General features: G+C 41.5%; 1 protein-coding gene across 4 annotated transcripts in view; it reads left to right on the top strand.

Moving 5' to 3' along the window:
- The first annotated feature begins 2,283 nt into the window (after nucleotides 1-2,283).
- Nucleotides 2,284-23,738, top strand: part of CUX1 (cut like homeobox 1) — a 536,633-nt gene continuing 515,178 nt past the window's right edge. For 3 of the 4 annotated variants that reach the window (XM_073616662.1, XM_073616663.1, XM_073616660.1), the window contains exon 1: nucleotides 2,284-2,501. In XM_073616662.1, coding sequence (XP_073472763.1) covers nucleotides 2,439-2,501 — 63 coding nt within the window. In that variant the 5' untranslated portion in view covers nucleotides 2,284-2,438. The remainder of the gene's footprint in view (nucleotides 2,502-23,738) is intronic. The other variant, XM_073616665.1, reaches the window with a different exon arrangement.

Genomic DNA, 23,738 nt, shown 5'->3' with positions numbered 1-23,738 from the left:
TCACAGTGGAGGCAGCAGCTCTACACACACACTAATTCCCGTCTATAGCGTGGAATCACCCAATACACTAGCAGCCTCTGAAATGTGATCCCAATGCAGATCAGAGGGAGATTAAGGCTCCATGTACAGTGGAGCTCATAAACGGACGTTTTTTGGAGATTGGGTGTTTTTTTTTTAACCTCCCTGACGGTATTCCCGAGTGTGGCTCGGGGTTAAATTTCAGACCCATTAGCGGTAACCCCGAGCCACACTCGGGATTGCATTGCAGGATCCTGGTGTGGCGTTACTTACCTTGTCCCCAGGATCCTGCGATGTCCCCCTCAGTGTCCTTGGGCTGTGTCTCCTCCGAAGCCTCTTTGTGCCAGGCTCCGTTCCCCGGGAGAGACGCAGGGGGGCGGAGCCTGGCGGCAAATTCAAAAAAATTTTAAAATCATAACACATACAGTACAGTAATCTTACAGATTACATTACTGTATGAAATTATTTCACATCCCTTTTGTCCCCAATGCTTTGTCCAATGCCCTGCATGCAGTTTTATATGATATATACTGTTCTTTCTGCCTGGAAACTGGAGATTGTCCATAGCAACCAAAAAGTGTCCCTTTATGTCAAAAGTGGCTTTAGATCAGCTAGAAAACAGCGATAGTAAATTAGAACACTTGCAGAATTGAGCGATAGTGAATCGTGGGGAAATTTATTTTATTATTTTTAATTATTTATGTTTATTTACTATATTATAATTTATGTTTTTGTGTTTCAAACTTCATCATACCTGGGATATCTACTAGACTCTTGTTTGGACAGATTTAAGTGTGTTATTGTTAAGAATTACAGGCGTACAATATAAAACGCCAAATTTCCATGCAAAATAATTGTACCGCTTTCAGCACCTAAAATCCGAAATCATACCGCCAGGGAGGTTAACAGCCCATAAACTGCACTCTATGTTATCCTATGTGTCCATGCACACATAGACGTTCTTGAACTTTTATCAGCAGTGGAGTTTATAGGCTGTTTTCTGAACGTCACAAAATCACGTTTAGGAGTCGTTTTTCTGACCACAAAAAAACGCCAAACGCTCAAACTATTATACAGGATTTATATAACGCCAACATTTTGCATAGCCCTTTACAACATCGGGGAAGACAGTACAATTACAATACAATTCACTACAGGAGGGATCAGAGGGCCCTGCTCCTTAGAGCTTACAATCTAGAAGGGAGGGTCACTGATAAACGTTGATAGCATTTTTCATCCATTGAAAAAAAAAAAATGCTAACGTGGAAAAACGCTAATAAATGCTATTGCAAAAATGTTGAAAGACTCACTGCAAAGCTACTGCCGTTTTTATAACATTATTGTAACGTCCAGTGTGCATAGAGCCTTCTAAATCCATCTTCAACCTAAGTTCACACCGGTGTGTACAAAACAGTGCATGTGATCTGTACAAGAATCACACCACATTCCTGTACACATCACATGCAATGCCTCAGCATGGCCCACCGAAATGGTGCAGGACCCTTTTATTTCCTAAATCCCATCACAGCGGTGATCACACCCATGTGATTCTGACACCCGCACTGTTATGGGGTGTTGTTAATCTAACATTGACATCCACAGCAGATCACATGGACGCTGTGCGATTGCTAACAGCAAATCTTGTGCATGACATGAGTGTGATCCGGGGCTGAGTCTCTAGAACTATGTGATTGATGGATACAAGAAGTCTAGATCGCACGTCCGGCCTATACACGTCGTGATCCGGTGTAGTCCCCTATGGCCGGTGCTCATCCAGCTCTCACACAGCCGTCCCCGGTCCTCTCCCCGCTCTCTCTCTCACACACAATGTTTATTTTTTCCTCCGCCTGAAGTGTGGAAGCCGTCTCCTCCTATCAGCGTCCAGCGCCTGACACCCCAAACCACGCCCCCCGTTAACCTCTTGGTGACCACGTGAGTGGTCGGGCTGGCCGCCCCTGTAATGTCCACTAATAAAAGTGTATAGAGAGACACGGCGCCCCCTGTGTGTGTGTTGTATGGCGGCCTGACCTCACTTGGTCTCTGAGGTGTGGGGAGAAGAGGGGGAGGTTAACCCGTCCAGGAGCGGCGGTGGCGCCCGGTGTGTGTGACTGGAATAGCCGGGCTCCGGTGTGTCCAGTGACGTCACACAGGTCCCGTGAGGGAGGAGGAGGAGGAGGGGGGGTGAGAAGGCCGAAGCCGGGGCCTCGGGTCGGAGAGAGGCGGGAGTGATGTGAGGCGTCCCCCGGGCGGCGCTGTGTGTTGAGCCGTGTGGTAGAAGTGGGAGGGTGGGTGTGGAGAAGTCCGCTCCGTGTTTTGCTCCCTCCCTCCTCTTTCCTTTCCCCCTCCTTCGCCCGCCGCTCTGCTCCTGAACTCCAGCCCCCTCTCTATCAGCCTCTCACTCCGTCTCAATATGTCTCAAGATGGCGGCCAATGCGGGATCGATGTTTCAATATTGGAAGCGCTTTGATTTACAGCAGCTGCAGGTCAGCTCCGTTTTCTCTCCTCCTCTCCCCCGCCACCCTCTCCCGCTCCCTCCCCGCCTCCCGCCCGTCCGCTCCGCTCCCCTCTCCGCCGCCCGGGACCCCGGCAAAACCGCCCGCTTCTCCCCCGGCCGCTCTCATTGATAACGTTTTATCAGAAATTGATCCTCTTTGTTCAATTCATCGATCAGCCAAGATGGCGCCGGCTCTGTGCTAGTGGTGGCGCCGCTCTTCTCCCTCTCCGCTCTCCTCCCCCGGTGTGTGTACTCCGGCCCCGGTGTGTGTCGCCCGCTCGTCCCGTTCCCCGCCGCCGCCGCCGTACACCTCTCCTCCAAGTTTATTTTATTATCGGGACTTTTTTTTTTTTTTTTTTTTCGGCTTCTTTTATTGAACTTGTCTCCTCCGCTGCTCGGGCTGTGATGGCGAGGAGTGGGCGGAGGGGGCGCTGTGGTGCCAGGCTCCGCTCCTCAGTCCTCCCACCTCTCTCCCATAGACATACATAGAGCACAGCGCTCTGCACTCCGTCACCGCACACCGCTCTATACTCTGTGCCCGGACACCGCACTCTCACTCCGCCGAGCTCTATCGTACTCCCCCCGACAACCCTCCGACGGCTCCATCCGCCTTAACGGGGAATGAAAACTTAGACAACACCGCCGGCTAGTCCGACATCCCCGGGACTGTTTATGGGGGGCATTTACCCTGTTTAATGTTTACATTGTCTGTTTATTATACTACTTCTTGTGTGTGAGGACAGTACTGAGGTTTAGGGGTTCAGGACTTTGGGGTGGGGGGGCAGTTGACTTGTTTATATTGGAGGAAGGAGGTGACAGTACTGGGGGGAGGGGAGGGGGTCAGTTATGGACTCTTGTGTGCATGGAGTGAGGCTGACAGTACTGGGGATCAGGACTTTTTTTTTGGGGGGGGGGGGGAAACTATCTACTTCCTATTGGAGGCATTGACAGCACTGAGGTTTAGGGGTTCAGGACTTTTAGGTTGGGGGGGCAGTTGACTTGTTTATATTGGAGGAGGGGGTAGTTATTAACGATTGAATGAGGAGGGTGATCGTACTGGAATGTAGTGGGGTATTTTATATACATTGGGTTTAACAGTACTGGGGTTCAGGACATTTTTATTTTTGGGGGGGGGGGGGGGTGCAGCAACTTGTGTGCATTGAATGAGGAGGGTGATAGTGCTGAGGGTTTGGACCCTTTTTAAAAAAAAAAAAAAATCTTTCTATTATTGGAGGGTTTTTGAGTCAATAATAGAAAGACAAAAAATATTGACTTATTATTTGTATATTGGGTGGGTGATAGTACTGGGATTAGGGATATTTCTTTTTGGATTGGAGGGTGTCAGCTGTTGACTCGCTCAGTTACTCTTTTATTGGAAGAGAAGTTGATGGGGGGGGTTAGGACTTTTTTTTTTTTTTAAGGGGTGGGGGGTGATTTTAGGGTGACACTACTCGCATTTAGTATTTTAATTTTTTATGGAGGGGGACTTTAATTTTCCTTCTATATTGGAGGAGGGGATAACTTCTGGGGATTAGGATTTTTTTGGCGGGAAATTATTGATATTTATTTTCGGGGTGACAGCCCCAGGGTATAGGGTTTTTCTTGGGGGTTGAAGCGGTTGCAGCTTATTGACGATAGACATTTTATATTTTGTCGGGGGGTGACTTCTGGGGTTCAGGAGTTTTTTTTTTTTTTTTTGTTTTTTTTTTAGTGGACAGTTAATGACTTGTTTAGTTTTTGTTTACATTGGAAAGGGGGGGGGGAGGCATTACTGGGGTTCAGGACTTTTTTTGGAGGGGGGGTAGTTATTGAGCTAGTTTTTATTTGTTGGAGGAGGAGGTTGACAGTACTGGGGTTAAGGAGCTGAATCGCATTGCTGGTAAATAAACCTTAGTAAAGTCTGTCTATTGACTTCAATGCTTTTGAGATTGTAAGCTCCCAGAGCAGGGTCCTCCTAACCCTCTTGGGTTGTATTGTGACTGTACTGTCTTTTTTTTTTTTTTTCTTCTGTGCTGTGCAAGCTGTCTGTGCTACATAAATCCTGTATAACAATAATAATGTGTTGGTGTACTGGTTTTAAGAAGGGGGGAGGGGGAGTTCAATGCTGGCATTGTCCATGTTATCTGATTTTGTTTGTCTACCCGCTTGTTTACTAGTCTGCAGTTGAGGGATTGATAGTTTAGGGAGAGGAGATAACTTGGGTGAGAGAATTTCATGAAATTTCCCATCTTAAATACTTAATTTGTGTATGATCAGTTGAATGTTTGTTTTTAGCCTTCTTTTGCTTCTCTGGTTTGCACTTGACATGTTGTGCCTCATGGGCTTCCTTTTCAGGTTGAATGGGAACTTCAAAAGAGGATTGCTTGCCAAATAACACCTTGGGATATTTTGCTTTCTTGATTCTGTTGCTTTTATTAACTGGGTTCTTGACATGATTAAAACGTGATTTTTTTTTTTTTTTTTTCCTTTTATAGTGAAGGCACAGTATAATTACATGTGACTGTATATTTATGTAGTTGATTGAATACTGTGTTTCCCAGCCTGTTAGATCAGACCATATGGAGGTTTTAGCTGCTTTCCTGTGCTGTAAATGAGTTCACTGCAGATATAAATTGTCGCTCCTTCCTGTGTTTTCCACTATGATTTTATCTGGAGTTAAATTCTTCTTAGATGTTTTGTTTTCTTCACAATTTCCTTTTTTTTCTGAACTTGATGATTATTAAACAGAATCCTTTATGAAGATGCTTGTTGTCTTTGTTGATGATTTTTTTTTTTCTCCAAGCTACTCATTTTATATAGATTATAATTTAATGCTTCTATATTCTTGCTTGAGATTTTGTGTATTGGTATACAGAGCCCATATGGTAGTATAGAGGTTAAAATGGAGGGCGGGCGTATGTTAAATATGAAGGGGGTGACCCAGTTTAGTGTGCTGATGAAACTCTGAATCATCCCCTAATGTAACCAGTGCCTAATTCACACAGCCAAGAATCTTACTCTGATAGCCATAGATAAGCTAATTAATTAGCTCTTTTTGGGAACTGCGGAGTTAAAATATTTAATGGCTTGTATTCTCGATTCATCTAAATACCATTCCTGAAATAACTAAAACAGTTCTTTTGAGGACCTTGAGATCTGTTTATCAGATGAAAATGCATTTTACATAAAATTAATTAAGTCACGGGAATATATATATATTTATTTTGAGAGGAGTACTCTGCATAGATTTGCATGTAATTATAAAGCTTCAAAAGTGCCTATCTCTGTCACTTTCATGTTTCTGTAAGTGTATGGATGTGGTGCTAGCAATTTTAGCAGAGCTTGAAAGTTCCACTTTTTTTTTTTTTTCCCTTTTTCTTCCATGAGCTTGTCTTCCACAAGCAGCTTGCTTAATGTGAATAGTACAGCGTCTGTCAGTGTCTGTATGAAAGGCTCAAGTTAAGATCAATAGACATTCTCATTAACTTACAGGGGGCAGTAAAAATATTCTTGATTGCCTCTATAGATTTTTGTGCATCTAAAGCCTCTCATATTGAGCCAAATGCGCTGGCTTTTTGAAGCACCAGCAGCTTGCTCATGATAGGGTTGAATGTCTATACATTGAAACATTGATTTTGAAATAAAATGTTGGGAAAGTGCAGGGTTTTTTTTTTTTTTTTTTTTTTTTTTTTTTATGAATGATTTCTAACTACTGGTTAAAAACAAAAAAAATCTACTCTTAGTTTTTTTTTTTTTTTTTTGGTTCTTCTCTAGTTTTTAATCATGCTTGGCACCCTTCATTAAGTAGGGGGTAGTTTAGGGTTTAAAGAAATTAAAATAAAGCGTAACACCATCTTTTTGGCCTGACAATTTTTTTTCCTAGAAGAACACCATGCCATCAATAACCTGCATTGTTAAAACTGCAGACTTCTAATACAATGTATGTGGATTGCCTAAAAAGTATAATATTTAATGCCAAAATGTTTTCCAAAGTTCAGAAATCCTATTTAAAAATAGTAGAAAGTAATAAAACGGCAGGCTTTTCATTATTTGTTAATGTTTTTCTGTTGACTAAACCTGAAAACATCCCGCAATTCTAAAATTAATTTGTGGAAAGCAGCAAGGACGCCTCCGGTATTTTATTTTTTGTGCACTGAACAAAGATCATTGTTATGTCTTTTGTTAAATTGGAACTCATTAATCATCGTCTGAACATAAAAGGTGAAAGGTCCCTCGGTTCATATGATCAGATCAGTCTGCACGGTTAATGGGAAAAGTTTAAAGGGGGGGAAAAATGGCAATCAAAACACCACTTCGAAGGCTCAAAATTTCAGAATGTTTGGCCATCAATTTCCAACCATAAACAGTGTATTAAAAAGCAGAATACCAGTCATGCCTAGTCACACATGCAAACAAAAAATAAAAATAAAATAGCTTTGTTTAACTTTAGTTTAGAATATTGTCAAAGCTTTGTGATTTCCTGTCTGAGTACAGTTTGTAGGAATTTTACAGGAAAAAAGCTTTGAGGATCAAGGTCTTTCTATACTTTATAGCACTGGAATACATGGTCATATAAAAAAGGAGATTCTGATGATTATTTCTATTAAATTAGTAGAAATGTCTTTGTAAAATAGCACTTCTCAAACTGTATAGCAGCCGCTCTCTCATGAAGTCTTTATGTAATGTGTAGTGCCTGTCTATACACAGTATTTTATTGTAGATAGTTTTGTTAGTTTTGTGTTGTTTTTAGGTACTAGTTGGCAAAAAGCTTAAAATTTAGAGCCATTGAAGTATCGCTGCTGCTTACAAAATCAGTAAACCGGAAAAATGCAAATTCATGATGTACTAAACTGCATCCTGATACAATGAGCATTACATATGTATGTTAACTAAGATAGCAGAAATTTAAAAAGTAAAAAAAAAAAAAAACAGTATTCTGCACACCCACATGGAAACAAAATTGGTGTTTGTAGGAAGTTTTAAATGTTGCTTGTTCTAGGAGTACAATGTATTAGAAAATAAACTAAGCAGGTATTCAGGGTGTGTACAGCCAAATGAACTTCCAAGTCAAGCTAGAGCCTTGTATTTATTTATGAAAACATGACACTAGAGAAGTGAAACCAGGGAAGACTTAGACCTTGCAGTGCACAGAGACCGTTTCCAGAATGCATTCATTGTAACTTGTGGCATTTCTAAAAATGTTCCCAGTGAAAGTCTAGTTTTTCTGCATTGCTATACCATTTGTATTTGCAATAGTACACACATTCCTCTGGAAAAGCTTGTTAAACTGCAAGATTTAGGCTACTTTCACACTGCATATGTGCTTTTTGCCGCATTTCAGGTGTGTTTTGTACCTGTGAAAAAGGACACGACTCAAAAAGCACACCATATATTCAACCGCAGGTGCTTTTGCTGCATTTTAGGCACACTTTGCACCTGTGAAAAAAAAGGATGTGACTCAAACTCAACGACATGAGTTTTTGCCATGCTTTTTTCAATAATTTTTTAGTGGGGAGGTGACTTTTTGGAATTTTTTTTTTAAGTTTTTTTTTTTTTTTTTTTTTTTTTACCGCACCAAAAATGCAGTAAGCAGGAAAAATGCAACGGACCCGCAACTGACCAGTGTGAAGAGTTCTATAGTATTTAATGGCAATGTTTTTTTTTTTCTTAAGCAAAAAGGGAAGAAAAACTGATCAGTGTGAAAGCAGCTTAAAACTGCACTACAATGGGAATTCGTGGGCTAAGTTACATTGTAACTGGAAACTGCGATTAACCAAGCTTATATAATTTTTGTATGTATTTTTTTTTTTTTTTTGTGGTCCATGGTTTAGTTGTTTATTGCGAACAAGTGAGTTTTATGCATGCGTCAGTAACGCCAGTAGATATTATTGCTGAGGCCACTTTTTCGAACCCCAGGTAGTATGATGTGGCAAGCTCATATGGAGATTATCCATGGTGTCATGTTTAAAGAGAGGGAAATAATTTAGGCAACTTTTTGTCCTAGAAGGCACTCTGCATTAAAACTTGATTGGTTCCTGCTGTTTGACTTATCAACTAGCCTTCACCTGTTTCCTTCTAACAAATTTTATAAAACTTGTGATGCCTTTTTTTAGATTAAAAAAAAAATTTTTTTTTGACTTGTAGCAGGATAATGTTTGTGCCTTGCTTAAGATGAATGTCAATATGGCACTTTCTAGTTTGTGTGTATTTATGCACATGCGTGCTGTGGTGGGTGGGTACTAAACTGCTCAAAGGCTTCCTTGTCAGTTTGTGAATGAGTGGAGAAGAGTGAGGCATTAATTTTATACATGTATACCTTAGAGAAATACATTATATTGTAGGAACAGAGCAGTCAGATATTTCCAAGTAAATACCCCACTGTTGATGCTTACACCTCCAAAAATCTTTAGTTTAGATCAGTGTTTCTCAACCTTTTTCCAGTCGGGGCGCCCTTAAAAAGTATTTTCAGTCTTGAGGCACCCCAGTCCAAGGCTTAGTTCACGTTACTGTGTGTTGCGGAACATGCGCAAAATCGCACTCGTTCCTGACACACAGACAAATGCTCTGCTCTTTAGGGGTACCATTAATTCTTAATGGTACCTCACACATTGGAAAATGTGCTTTTGGTGCCGTGCAATTTAAAAAAAAAAAAAGGTCGGGGACTTCCTTCCCTGAATTTTTGTGGTTAGGGAAGCCCATTGAAATGAATGGGCTGCCCTACACGCAGCACGCAGCCACACAGATGTGAACCAAGGGCTTGTTCACATGTCAGGTTGGAGGGGTGGTAAAAGCACATGGTTAAGCTGTTTTTACCACCCCCAACTTCTTCCCCTTTAGCTGCAGAGACAGCAGCTGGGGGTGTACACATGCTGTGGCTGCAGCTGGAGGTATACCCAGGGTAAATGGGGCTGCACTGCAACTACCCTGCGACTGTATTCATTGCACGGTTGCAGTGTAGTAATGCTGCATTAAAACAGGTGGTGAGGAGGCAACATAATGCCTCTTTACCGTCTGTCAAATGCCTCTGAAAAGCGATCTGTGCATGGGTTGCTTTTCAGAGGAGAAGCAGTCCTTGCTGCTATCACAAACAAGACCTACAAACACATGCAGACACGTGCACACATACACATGTACAAACACAGACACATGCGCGCACACATACACATGCGCACACATACACATACAGACACACGCACACATACACACACACATACATACAGACACATGCACACACACATGTACAAACACACATACAGACAGACACTCACATGCACACACACATGTACAAACACACATACAGACGTACACACACACATACAGACAGACACTCACATGCTCACGCACATACAGACACATGCGCGCATACACACATACAGACACATGCACACACACATACATACAGACACATGCACACACACATGTACAAACACATACAGACAGACACTCACATGCACACACACATGTACCAACACACATACAGACGTACACACACACATACAGACAGACACTCAAATGCACACACACATACAGACACACACACACACATACAGACACATGCACATGTACATGTACATACAGACACATGTACACACACACATACAGACACACACATACACACACATGTATAAAGCCCTTTTAAAACAAAACTAGATTGTAGCACAGTACCTTTCCAGCATCCTCATTCAGCCGGGTACTGCACTGTAGGGGGAAGCAGAGAGCACAGCACACTCCCCTGCACTTTACTTTCACTTTGCTGAGGTTGACGGAGCTACTCACAGTGCCGATGTACAGTTCGGCAGGGGATCGGGAGATCGGCTCATCTGACAGCCCTTCTCTCCCCTGATCCCGCGGCACACCAGAGAACCTCTGACGGCACACCAGTGTGCGGCGGCACACTGGTTGAGAAAGGCTGGTTTAGATTGTGCGGGGATAAGATGTCATAAAACATTTTGCACTATTGAGAAATGTATCATTGATTAGAAGCAACTATGGACTTTTGAAAACGTTGTTTAAGTCAGTGGTCAGCCTAGGAAGTCCTAGGCTCCCCCTCAGCTCTAACATGCCGTATGACATGAAGGGAGACCTGGGAGGACTTCCTTCACTCTGCCAGGTGCTGCTGCACCTGTGGTGTAATGAGTAGTTTTTGAAGAGGGAGTTTGCTGTGGGTGACTTTAGCTTAGGGGTGTAGTACTGAAAGGGGGGTATTTTCACTTGCGGTGGGGGGGTGAGATGTAAGGTTGGGTTCACACTTAAGCAGTACATGTACTTGGTGTAGTTGTGGCACGATTTTGGCCCCAAAGACTACAGTAGAATTATACCAAAAATATGTAAAAAATGCATGTACATGCGTTTAGAGCGTTTTATTTATTTATTTTTTTTAAAGATTTAGGCATTTGGACTATTTAAACATTTCCCTTGTGTGCTGCCTTAGTACTGTGTAGAGCGTTGGTCTCCAAACTGCAGCTGGGGCTAGATGTGGCCCTTTGCTTGCCTCTATCCAGCCATTGGGGCACTATTCCATCCACAACTGACACCAGTGGTAGGGCACCATTCCTCCCTCTGACACCAGTGGTGGGGCACCATTGCTCCCTCTGACACCAGTGGTGGGGCACCATTGCTCCCACTAAAACCAATTAAGGGGCATTGATGGGGCATCTGTTCCTGGGACACTTTTTAATCCCATTGGCCATAGTTTGGCCCTTAAAATCTGAAGGACAGTAAACTGACCCTTTTGTTTAGAAAGTGTGGAGTCCCCTGGTGTAGCGTAAGCCTGAATAATAATAAGCAAAACACTAAAAATGGCACACAATTTTTTTGTAGTCTGTCCTCTTCCTTATTCTACACAGGTGTCCGTTTATGAAGCAGTGAAATCTATTCACTGCTTCATTCTCCGGCATTCACAGTGAAGATCTTTCTCCTCTGTGTGCCAGTTTATGAAGCTTTGTAGATCGCTTCACCTTTGGAGGAGTCAAGAGATCTACAAATGCTTTCAACAGTGGAGAACGGCCCCTGATACTGGAATCTCGTGAGACTTTACGAGATTACAGCACCAGAAATACAGAGATGTCAGTTTATTAAGCAGTGATAAATTATCACCGCTCAATTCACGGACAGACGGCGTGAATTACTGTTAATAAAATGAGTCCCCCTACATTATATACATATGTATACACACACACACATTATATATACATGTATATACACATACTATATATATATATATATATATATATATATATATATATATATATAATGTATGTATACACATAAATATGACAGGGGGACATGCTTACAGTGTTGGGGGGGGTCTGAACGAGGCATAAGGAAGTTAAAAATCTTACTCCTTCCCCTCCGATCCCCCCAGATTTCCTCTTCACTCCCCGATTCACCATCTCTGAGCTGGTGAACCTGGGAGTGTGAATTCTGACTTAGATCGCCAGTGAAGCGGTGAGATCACCGCTTCATAAACTGGCCGTTTCTGTGTCATTCAATGAGGATTCTCCGTGTGTAGAGATAATCGGCGGGAGAACAAGTTCAAACATGTTCTCCCCCGATTATCACTGTTTCATAAACTGTTTATGGACTGTGATCAGCGGCGATCCTCGGGATCACCGCTTCATAAACGGACACCACAGTCTACCCACATCTCCCTTCAAAGAAAGCTTCATTAACTGCTCAAGCATGTTGTTAAGCTTACTACTTGGAGGAACAGTACCCACAGTGTCTAAATAAGATGCTGTAGCACCTTTTTATATGTCTATAGTTTCCCTGCAGTCCTCTGGGAGAGCAACATATTGCAACCGTTATTGGCAATAGTTCCACAGATACATGCCTGTGTTTACAACCTGTATTTGGGGGGGCGCTGTTGTACTTGGCCCCAGAGCTTGTTCTAGATGGGAGTTCAGCAGGTACTGTGTATAATGTACCAAGCTGATCGATCAACCTAGGTACAACCAGCATGCCAGGTTTTACCTGCGATTATCACTAGTGGCTTTTATCGCTCCTAGCAATAATCGCTGTCTTCTCCTGGCGGGGTGGGGAAAGCCGTCCCTGCAGGAGAAGACAATGGCCCGGCAGAAGGGATTTCTGCCTAAATACTATCTGTTGAGGGGAATTGAGAAAATTGGGAATTGAGAAAATTTCTTTCTTGCAATCCGTGGTTGCTGGAAAGAAATTTTGCTCCGTGTATGGGCGGCCTAAGTACGGTGTGCCCTTTACAGGCCTCAGCAGTGAGAATGCAAAGCTGTGTGTATTCAAGCTCTGCACTAACATTAATTATAAGGAGGGAGGGGGAGGCCAGTGGAGTAAAATTTGGCTCAAGAGTGCCTATGGCTGAATATTATGTTTTAATTTCATTTACCTACATAATTGCACTGTTGTAATGTTGGAGACCGGCAGATATGTTAAATATAGTTTACATTGAAATTTACAACTGGTATTTGGCTATTCCCTCCATGTTTTGGAATTTCCTCAGGAAGCTTTCAAGAACTATTGTAATCTTAAAGGTTTCAACCTTCCTGATGTTTAGCAAAGTCATGATAGCCGGAGTATAAGATGAGAGGAATTCCGCTGTTTTATATGCCATCTACACTTTTTCAGCTCTATTGTACTTCTTGTCTAGAATGTACAAATAGCTTTTCAATTTTACATTTAGTGCTCTCATTCTGATTGTAAGATACAAATACACATATAGAAAATAGACCAACATTCCTAGAAAATGAATATAACCTCCCTAACCCAAGGGGAATAACTTGAGGTTTCTGCACTTGACTGTAACAGTAATTTGATATTTAACAATTATTTGAACGCCATATTTAAAGTATAACTAAAGACAAATCTTTTACTTTTTGTTTTGGTTGGATAGAGGGGAGAGGGATTAAAACTTCTTCCTTTTTTTTTTTTTTTGCTGTCTGTGCTCCGTTAGGAGGGAGCTTCACCCTGTTTACCGTTATCAAAAGTAAAAAAAAAAACCCAAATTTTGGATTGTCTCAGAACCGTAATAGAGGAGAAATCTTCCAATAGTTCTGGTGACCTGGGAGGCACCAATGGATTCCCTTAATTTGCAGAGATTTTTCTCACTGTTTGTTTTGGCTTTTAGCTATGGGACAGGAAGTGATGGTAAATCTCACCAATGGGGCACAAATGGCAAAAAAACTGACGGGGGTTATAACCCACCCTTACGCTATCCAAAAGGAAGAAAAATCTAGCCTGTAGTTCAATTTTAACTAGAGAATACACTGGATCTAGCCTGGCAAATTTTAATGCTAAAAGACAAGCTTGTCCATGAGATGCAAAACTTAATTCTTACAGTGGAGTTCCACCCATTTAAAAGTTAGCAGCTATTAATAAACAAACGCTCGCCTGTCCCACGGTCCAGCGATGCGGCCGTCCGAAGCCTCGCTCCTCTCCCCCTCCTCTCTGCAGTGCCACCATTGCAAGTGTTGGCGCCCAGCTGTGGCTTCACAGCCTGGGCGCACACTGCGTGTTATAAATTGGCCAGGCAATCTTCTGGAACCTGTGACATGTCCCAGAAGATTGGAGGGAGGGTGGGGGGCGGTGAACTTCCGCTTGGAGGTGCCAGGACAGGAGGTGGGAGCTGGGTATCTATGAAAACTAGGTACCACCCCCCCCCCCCCAAAAAAAAAAAAGACATGCCCAATGTCCCGTGTCAGGAGGTCAAAGTACTTAAAGTGGAAGTTCCACTTTTGGGTGGAAGTCCGCTTTATTTTATGTTGATTTTGCATAATGTTTATTTTGTATTCTCATCTGATGCAGGATTGAAAAGTGATATGTTGCTAGCCATCTGGAGTTTTCTATGTCACACGGTACTGTGCTCTGTGATGCCAACATGCCTGAACAGTGTATGGATATGTAAACATTACAGGTTGAAGTGACCCTGTCAGCACAGAGTCCCTTGGAAAGCATCATATATCTGCTTAAAAAAAAAATCGCTGCACTTGTCTTTCTGGTGGCCTGTTTGTTGAAACCGCTTTACTTCTTTCCTTGCCATCCGCTGGATTTATTTGACCAATTAGTTGGTTCAAATGCGATTTTCCTCCACTGCACGCTGTGGTTCCACCTGATGGCTTATGCATCTTGTAGCCACGTCCTGAGTCATTGGGAGAATCGGAAGCCTGCAGCGGAGGAGCAGGTACGCATAGACCTGGAAGTGTGGAATACATGCAGTGGCTGGTGAGCAGCAAAGAGGTGGCATTTTAACAAACAGGCTGCCAGAGGTGTAGGTATAGTGATTCTTCTTTTAGCAGGTAAGTCATTATTTTGAAGTGACCCTGTGCTGATAGGATCATGTTAACAGAAGCCTGTACTAAAGAAAATCCATTGGCTGCTGCTGCTTATTGCTTATCAAATAACGGCGTGACTTGCTGCAATGCTCACCTAGTGGCTTCAGTCAGGACACTTTCACACTGGGACGTGGCATTGACGGTAAAGCACCACTATTTTAAGTGGCACTTTACCGTAATTGGCCAAAAAAAAGCATAAAAAATGCAAATCGCACTGCAGAAACGGATCAAATGCAAACTACATTAGGTGTGAACTGAGCCTAAAGATTTAGGCATATCGTGTGGTGTTCTCATTGCAATCCATCTCTGTGGATTCCCGAACCACACAGTAAGTGCTTTGCTACAGGGTAGTAACCCTACTGTGTGAGCAAGAATCATTCTTGTGCAACTGTTTTATAACAAATAACAGCTGAGTACGATTAGCTGTTATTTTCTTACAACAGCCAACTTATCTATAGGAGAATATAGTGATTTTCAGTAATATGATAGAATTGCCCCATGTAACATCACGTTCACTAGGCATAAAGTGACAATGCCCTTAAAGAGGAGCCTAATTCTTGAAGCTGAAGAGAAAAAAGAAAAAAAAAAAAAAAAAAAGCTAAGGGCAAAGGCATATTCACCAGTTTTGCCTGTGGTCTCCCTGCAGCCGATCTCTTCCTCATTACTGACTTATGCCTTGTTCTGAACTGTCTGTGTGAAGGTGACCATCATGGTAGAGGCAGAACCTCCCCAAAGTTGAACAGTGAGCCACAAAGTAGTGGCCTCGCCAAAATTTACGCCAAATCTCCTGAGACTAGCAATCGGATACATTGACTAAAGCCTGGTACATACGTACCAAATGTTGGCTTGTTCAGCAGAAGCTGTCTAACTTTTGGTTCATGTGTACCACTGTCTGTTCAACAGAAGCTGGTCTAGCCGATGGCTTTTGTCGCATGGTCGTCATGCTGGAACACCAGCATTAGATCAGCACTTGCAGGCAATGTATTCTGGTGGAAGGGGGGTCCCTGCATCACAAATTTTTTTTTTTTTTTTTTTTCAAACTACTAGTTGAAGAAGGTGTAGACCCAGCCTTAGATTTATAAGACTGTAGGCACCCTTGCATACCAGGAACTCCGTGGCTATATTTTAGGAGGAGTTCAAGACAAAAGGTCATTTTTTTTTTTTCTCCTGGGTAGTGCTTAGGCACATAAACGTTTCTAAATTTCCTTGTACCAAAGCAAAGCATCACATTTTGAGTTTAGTTCTACTTTTGTACAGCTGGTCAAACATTGTTTACCCTTGCTAGTTTCCACCAACAGTCAGCTGTTTTGTGGAATATGCCCAGTGAAATGCTCGTTCTTTCAGTGAAGAACGGGGAACACGTCTCTAAATGATCTGATTTTCCAATATGTTGACACATCTGGATGCAATATGAAGCTGTCCAATGACCAGTAGAGCTTGTTAATATACTGCCTTATTGAGGCAAGCAGTGCTGGAGCTAGTCACTTTGCTTGCAGAGGTCAGGCTGTACTTGGTCAGCCTTTAGAATACTATAAATAATAGCAAACAATGGCATTCAATCTCTGACAAAGCTGGCATAATTTCGTATATGGTCAGCACTGGTTAAATACGTGCCTTTTTTATGGTGAGGGCAGCATAAAGCTGTATTAGTTGTGACCCATTGCAGGGTTTCAGTGCTTACAGAATTTTTGGGTATCACTATTACATAATATATTCCTGTTCTTATCTCTGTGCGTTTTTTGTTTTTTTCTTTTGCTAATTTTCCTGCTTGGGAAGGGACCTTTTACTTTTTGGCCCAGTTTAGGATTGGAGCTGCTCACACTGCAGTGTTGGTGCTGAAATTTCTTTTGCAATCAGCTTCCAAGATCTTTGAAAACTACCATGGCTTTCAGCATACAGACCTGAGAGAAGTCTTTACCAAACAAATTTACTGGGAGATTTTTGAAGCTTTCCTAAAACTACCTGAGCAATTTTGCAATTATACGAGATACAAGCCCAGAAGAGATCAACTACATCTATTTGCAAATTGTTAAAATTCATTTACTTAGTGATTGTTAGAGAATCCACAATCATTTGATTCATTTTACACAACTGTACGATGTGGCTATGTAAGAAAACCTGCAAACATTTTGTAGCCCCATGGGACGGTCTAGGTTTCAGTATGAAATTGAAGAGACAGAATTACTTGCAGCAATATAAGATTAATTTGTAAAACATTTTTTTTTTTTGTTTTTTTTTTTGTTTTGTTTTTTTAAACTTTAAAAAAATATATTTTTCAGTTAGTGTTTTTTTTTTTTTTCATCTTTATTTTATACATTTTTCATTTAAACAAAATATATGAACAATTTGGCAAAAAGGAATGGATGGACATACTATACAATAAGCACATCATAAAAAGTGTCCTCCCCTTCTCCATTTTACCCTATTAAAATCTGGCAGCGGGTAATTTCTTATCATTTACTAGGTTTTAAAGCTATTCCCAAACGCGTTATCTTTTTATGTAAAAATCAACATACAAAACTGAGGTTTCAGTGTTGTGGAGTTTTGAAAAAAAATCTACTTTGGGGTAACGATTTCCAGTACATTGTAAAGATGTTGCCAAAAGTCAATCAGATCCTTGTAAAGGTGTGTTCTGTAGTTAGGTTTTACCAACCTTGCTGAAAGAAGGCAAATTTAGCTTCCCGCTTTACTGTGGTCACTTGTTCAATCACAGTGTTGTCACAAGTAAAAATGATTTTCTGGCATACCTTTTCTAAGTGTGTGTTATTTCACTGTATTAGAAACATTTAGTACAATAAACCTGTTGGGGAGTATAGTTGGTTGCAATCCAACTCAATGGATACTACCACTAGACACAAAAAAGAATGGGAGTTAGTCCTTAAAACCACTTTGACAGATGACCAATGGCTCAATGCATGTATCTTGTCCCACAAGTAATCTAACAGTAGCAGCATTCAGGAAACCTCATACAAACTTCTAACTGGTATATCACTCCTGCCAAGTTGCATGCATGGTACCCAGACACATACTGGCACTGCGGCAGTTATACAGGCACTATGCTGCACATAAGGTGGGACTGCCCGCTTTTACGCACTTTTTTTTTAGAATGCTGTATGTTCAGATCTATTGCATAACTGAGACCAAGCTAAAACTTACATCAGAGTGCTGCTTACCATATATATATTCAAAAAATCACTTGTGACGCATTTACTGAATGTGGCCAAATCTATTATTGCCAAATACTGGAAAAACCACATAACCTCCTTCAGTGGTGGAATGGCTTCATTCAGTGGATTCAATAAATAAAACAGAAGAAATAGCAGCTATTGCTCCAGAAAGTACAGAAAAATTCCATAAATTGTGGAGGCCCTGTTTTTTTTTTATTTTTAGGCTACTTTCACACTGAAAGTGCCGGTGCTTTACCGGGTTAAAGAAAGGGTTAAAAGTGTCCGTGTTGCGGCGCTGCCGAAGCACTTTGCAGGCGATTCGGCAGCGCTGCCCATTCATTTCAATAGGCAGGGCATTTTGGGAGTGGTGTATACACCGCTCCCAAACCGTCCCAAAGATGCTGCCTTCAGGACTTTTCAGAGCGTTCCGCAAGTGCACCGCCCCAGTGGTAAGTGGTTTTCAGGCGTGTGTTAGAGGCTATTACTGGCGCTAAAACGCCTGAAGACAGCTTTGGTGTGAAAGCCACCTTAAATATTCAGACTCTTACGACCGACTACAGAATGGTTAAATAGCCCTGGTCAAAGAATATTTGTGTTCATTACTGTCAGTATATGTATGCCTAAGGTATACTCTGTTTATGTGGTGGAACAGTGTTCAGACGGACTTTAAGACCCCTTTCACACTGGGGCGGTTTTCAGGCGGTATTGCGCTAAAAATACCGCCTGAAAACCGCCCCTAAACAGCCGCCGCTGTTTGTTCAGTGTGAAAGCCCGAGGGCTTTCACACTGAAGCGGTGGCAGGACGGTGAAAAAAGTCCTGCAAACCGCTTCTTTGGAGCGGGGAAGGAGCGGTGTATTCACCGCTCCTTCACTGCTCCTGCCCATTGAAATCAATGGGACAGCGCGGCTATACCGCGGTAATACCGCGGCTATAGCCGCACTGTACAAGGTTTTTAACCCTTTTTCGTCAGCCAGCGGGGGGTTAAAACCGCACCGCTAGCGGACGAATACCGCTGCAAGAACGACGGTATAGCAGTGCTAAAAATAGCGCTGTTGTACCGCCGACGCCCCCACCGCCCCAGTGTGAAAGGGGCCTAACTAAAGTCTTTCTATAAATAATTTATTGTATCCCATACATGATTTCTCTTCCCAATTCTCAGCTTTTTTTCTTTTACTTTTCTTTATAATGTAAAGCTGTATACATGCTCACAATTTTTAGATCACGCCTCCTGTCGCATGTTGCGCAGTGGCAATTATTGGTCATGACCATTTTCTTTCCTTTTTTGTTTTCAAAAATGTACACGTGGATTACTGTTTTACTGTTAGAAATGTTATTAAAATAAAGATATTTATGGGGGGGGGGGGACTTGCTGGGGTCCCTTCAATCTGTCCTCAAGATCTGTGGGGACTGCTCGAAAAAGCAATGAGATAATAAAGCTGGACATTGCTTTTTTTTTTTTTTTTATTTATTTTATAGATCAGCCAGTGGAGTAACAGAGGGGAAAAAAGGTCCATCTACACAAGTGAGGTGGATAGAGATCCTTTCCTGAGACATTGCATTCTGACAGTGGGGACTCTGCTCTTAGAATACACTGATCAGCTGCTGCTTACCGAGAATTTTTTTCAAACATTCCTGTTTAACAGAAGTTGACCAGGAGCGGCCACACTTGGATCAAAAGTTTGCTGGTCCCTTCTGAACTGACTGAACTTCAATACATGTATGGGCAGCTTTACAGGACCAAGGGGCAGGAGTTCTTTGCAAGGAAAATCCTTTTTTTTTTTTTTCAGAAAACTGCTAGCTGGAGATTGAAACGGTTGTTTTTAAATATTTTGCAACCTAGACAAAATTAGAGCTCCATGAAAATTGCATATTAATTTCTAGTGGAGGTATCTCCTATTGCTTTGCTTATCTTTTGCTATTTATAATAGTGTAAAATATGGGTGCTCAACCTGTGGCCCTCCAGCTGTTGCAGATCTACAAGTCCAATGAGGCATTGCAAGGTTGCCTGTTGCGGAGCTACAATTCCCATCATGATTGTAACAGGCAACCTTGCAATGCCTCATTGGACTTTTAGATCTGCAACAGCTGGAGGGCCACAGGTTGATCACCCATGGTGTAAAATAAATGCCTGGGGTTAAAGCTCAAAAGAAGTTGGGTCATGCAGAAGGAAAATGATTGAGAACAGTCAATAGTGGAGTGACTCAAACTTCATATTTTGGAATGTTCAAGCCAGAGCCTTGACCTCATTGGCACCTGGAGTTGTCCAGTGTGCAGGCTCGAGGGATGTAACGCAGAAAGTTGCAGATTCTGAATAGTGCTATTACAATATTGACCTATAGTGTGGTAGGTGTGCTTGGAAATTATAAATATGTAAGACAATAACATTGTACTCATATGTATTTTACTTGTTTGGAGCTTTGCCTTTCGTAGAAACCCTTGATATGGTTCAAACAAGCATGCACACAGTTGGCATACTGCGAGTTAACATGACAGTATGTAGGTGAAGATGGTTGTAAAGGTTCAGCCCTGTCCTCGGGGTTTGAAAATATGAGCTATACACATTTGTCAACTAGGACACTTCTACATGTGAAACAATGGGTGGATCTGTCTAGAATAGCACCGTTCCAGATTGGAAGACATCCTAGACTTGTGAAAAGTGAAAGGCCCTTTAGAATCTTTTTTTTTTTTTTTGGAATTGTTGCCAAAGAAATAGACTCCATTGTGAGAAGTGGTCACCTGATCTGTATTTGATCGTAGTTTCCGAACAAGATCAAGGCAGATGTTCAGCATTTATTCTCCTGGGAATTTCTGATCTCATGAAATTTCCATCACTTCCAAATATTACGCTTGGCATGAACACCTTCATTCTGAAAATGTGAGAAGGGAGAAAGAAGCAAGCCTTGATCACATGAAACTCTCTGAACTAAATCCCTTTCTAGAGTAGTGTCAACACTGTGTGGAGCTTTTATGTGTACATGTGTGTGCATGTATACTGTATGTCACTTTGTTACAAAATTTGTTCAAATGTCTGGGATTCTGTGCTTATGCATAATGTTTATATAAATCTACATAAATTAAAATTGTTTTGCTTTTCACTAAAATATGTTGGGTTGGGAATAAGTGTTTAGTATACAAGCATACATTTTTGAACAGCTACTTGGAATATAAGTGAACTGGTGTTTTGAGCACACTGAAATGTTAGCCATTTAGACTTCATACCAGAACACTGAGTGGAAAACCCGAGTTCTGTGCGTGTTTCCTGCACCACATTTAAAATTCACTTTACTTGCGATCTGCAGAGTGTCAGTGTTCCTGCCATCCCAAAATGAAGGCTGCAAATGAAGTGCATTTGCCTGCAGTAGATTGCATGGCACAGCAGTATAATGCGATCTGGTTGCAGTGCGTTTTTTTTAAGTAGTGCATGCGCTACTTCTGGTGCAGTTTTGCATAATGTTAGCCCATTAAAATTATTATTACTATTATTATTATACCATGATTTATATAGTGTCAAGAAATGAATGGGCAGAAATAGCACTGCACCCACATCGTGTTCCCGTGCGATTCATGATAAGAACCGGACCTTTTGCACATAGGACTTTTTTTTACTTTTCCTCCCTTGGACATCTTTTCTCTTGGCAGGAAAAAAGCAGCTTCAAAAACATGCCTAAGGCTAGGTTTCCACTAATGCCTGGAAAGTCATGCGATTTTGGCACGACTTGAAACCATGCCTGTGTATTTTTGAACAGTACTCATTAGGGAATCATGGGGTACAACTGGTCATGTGACTTTGCAGTCCCATGTCGCATTAGTGGAAACTGAGCCTAAAGTTACATTTGCAAGCATGTTTGGGCGCATTTAGACATGCCAAGCATTTGAGCATTCATTGATTCCATTGGCCAGAATATTCTTTTCTGGCGGTTGGAAATTTAAATGAATGAACGCACGCTCAAGTGCTAACAGTGTCTAGTGTTTACACATGTTTAGGAGTTTTGTTTTTTTCTGCCCAAAAGTTCCTCTCCTGAATGTGCTGTGTGAGGTTTTTTTTTTATTTTTTTATTTTTTATTTCATTATTATTTTTTTTCTCTTCCTCCAGCTTCTAAACACTTGTCCTCCTAATGGGTTTGTAAACACAGAGGTGCCTTTTTTGCTTTTTTTTTTTTTTTTTTTTTTTTAAGGTGCATGAGGCCCTAAAGTGATTGTAAGACCTTACATACTGTATATCCAGTGAAGTGACTGGCCTCTGGTGATACAGTATATAGAAGGATTTATTTATTCTCTATATAAGTTGTACCTGTTTCTCTGAAGTATTTTCTTCTCTACATCTGTTCAAAGTCCAGAATTTATAAAGTTTCTCTGAGCTGTCAGAAAAGAGAGGATAGAGAGCTGAAATTACACTTTGCAGGGCTCAGTGAGGGGAACTCTGAGAACTGATTGGAGGGATACATACACATCACCCTTCCACAGAAATAGAGATGAGGCTGTCAATCAGTTGGAGTTCCCTCCTCTGCCCCCATTTTTCTCTTGGTGCAGGAAAACTTGTCAGAAGTGATTTATGCTGATACCAGAAGAACAAAGCAGCAGAGAGAAATTTCACTTGGCTGTTAACTGAGACAAATACACACTATAGAGGGCTATTCTTTGTTCATATTTCATGGCTGAGGTTTACAACCACTTTTAAGGTAGATGATTCATGTCTGTGACTAGCCTCCTACGTCCCTGCTCCAAAGTTGCTGGTAAAAAATGCAATTATGCAATTATAAAGATTAAAAGACCTTGCCTGACCTTTTTTTTTTCTCCAATATGCCTTTACTGGGACAGTCTGCACCAGGTGAAGCCACTTTTCCTTCTTTCTCTATGAAGGAGCAGCATAGTCACCCTAGGGCAGGACTTCTGCTCTTCTCTATACCATAGGGCGATGTGTTTTCTAGTCCACAGTGAATTGCTGTGAACAATGTAACTGATAGAGTGCGGCATAGGAAATTATTGGGGATTATTTACTAAAGTCAAATCCACTTTGCACTAGAAATTGCACTGAAAGTGCACTTGGAAGTGCAGTTGCTGTAGATCGGAGGGGGACATGCAAAGAAAATAAAAAACAGCATTTTAGCTTGCACATGATTGGATGATAAAATCAGAAGAGCTTCCCCTCTTTTCAGTTCTACCCTTTAGATTTACAGCAGTGCAATTTCAAGTGCACTTTGCAGTTGTAGTTTGCACTTGTAGTGCAAAGTGGATTTGCCTTTCATAAATAACCCCCAATGTCTTGCAAGATTTCTGGAAGAATAAACATATACAGTGTGTGAGATAGATTTATCTCCCTACACATCCTTGGTAAGAAAAGAAAGGTTTTTGAGATGTAAAAAACAAATCAGACCAAGATAAATCACACTAGGTTGTTTTCATTATGTAATATGACCTATAATCTGTACAATCCAACTGAAATAATAAAATAATGTGGCTGCATAAATACACACATCCTCTTATAACTGGGGATGTGGCTGTGTTCAGACTTAACCAATCACATTCAAACTGATGTTAAGTTGTGATCAGTACACACCTGCAATCAATGAAAATGACTGACTTAAGCTGGCCATACACCATACAATTTTCCTGTTCAATTTTCTTTAGATTTACCTTCAACTATGTAGTACAAGGGCCTACCTGATTGCATCCAAATTGAAAGTGTTTAGGTTTGACCTCCTATTATATGGTTTTGGTAAATCTAAAGGAAAGTTGAACAGGAAAATTGAATAGTGTATGGCCAGCCTAAGCCCCC

The sequence above is a fragment of the Aquarana catesbeiana genome, linkage group LG02, assembly GCF_042186555.1.
Source record: "Aquarana catesbeiana isolate 2022-GZ linkage group LG02, ASM4218655v1, whole genome shotgun sequence".
NCBI lineage: Eukaryota > Metazoa > Chordata > Amphibia > Anura > Ranidae > Aquarana > Aquarana catesbeiana.
Note: the sequence above shows the minus strand (reverse complement) of the source record. Positions and strands in the feature narration are given on the sequence as shown.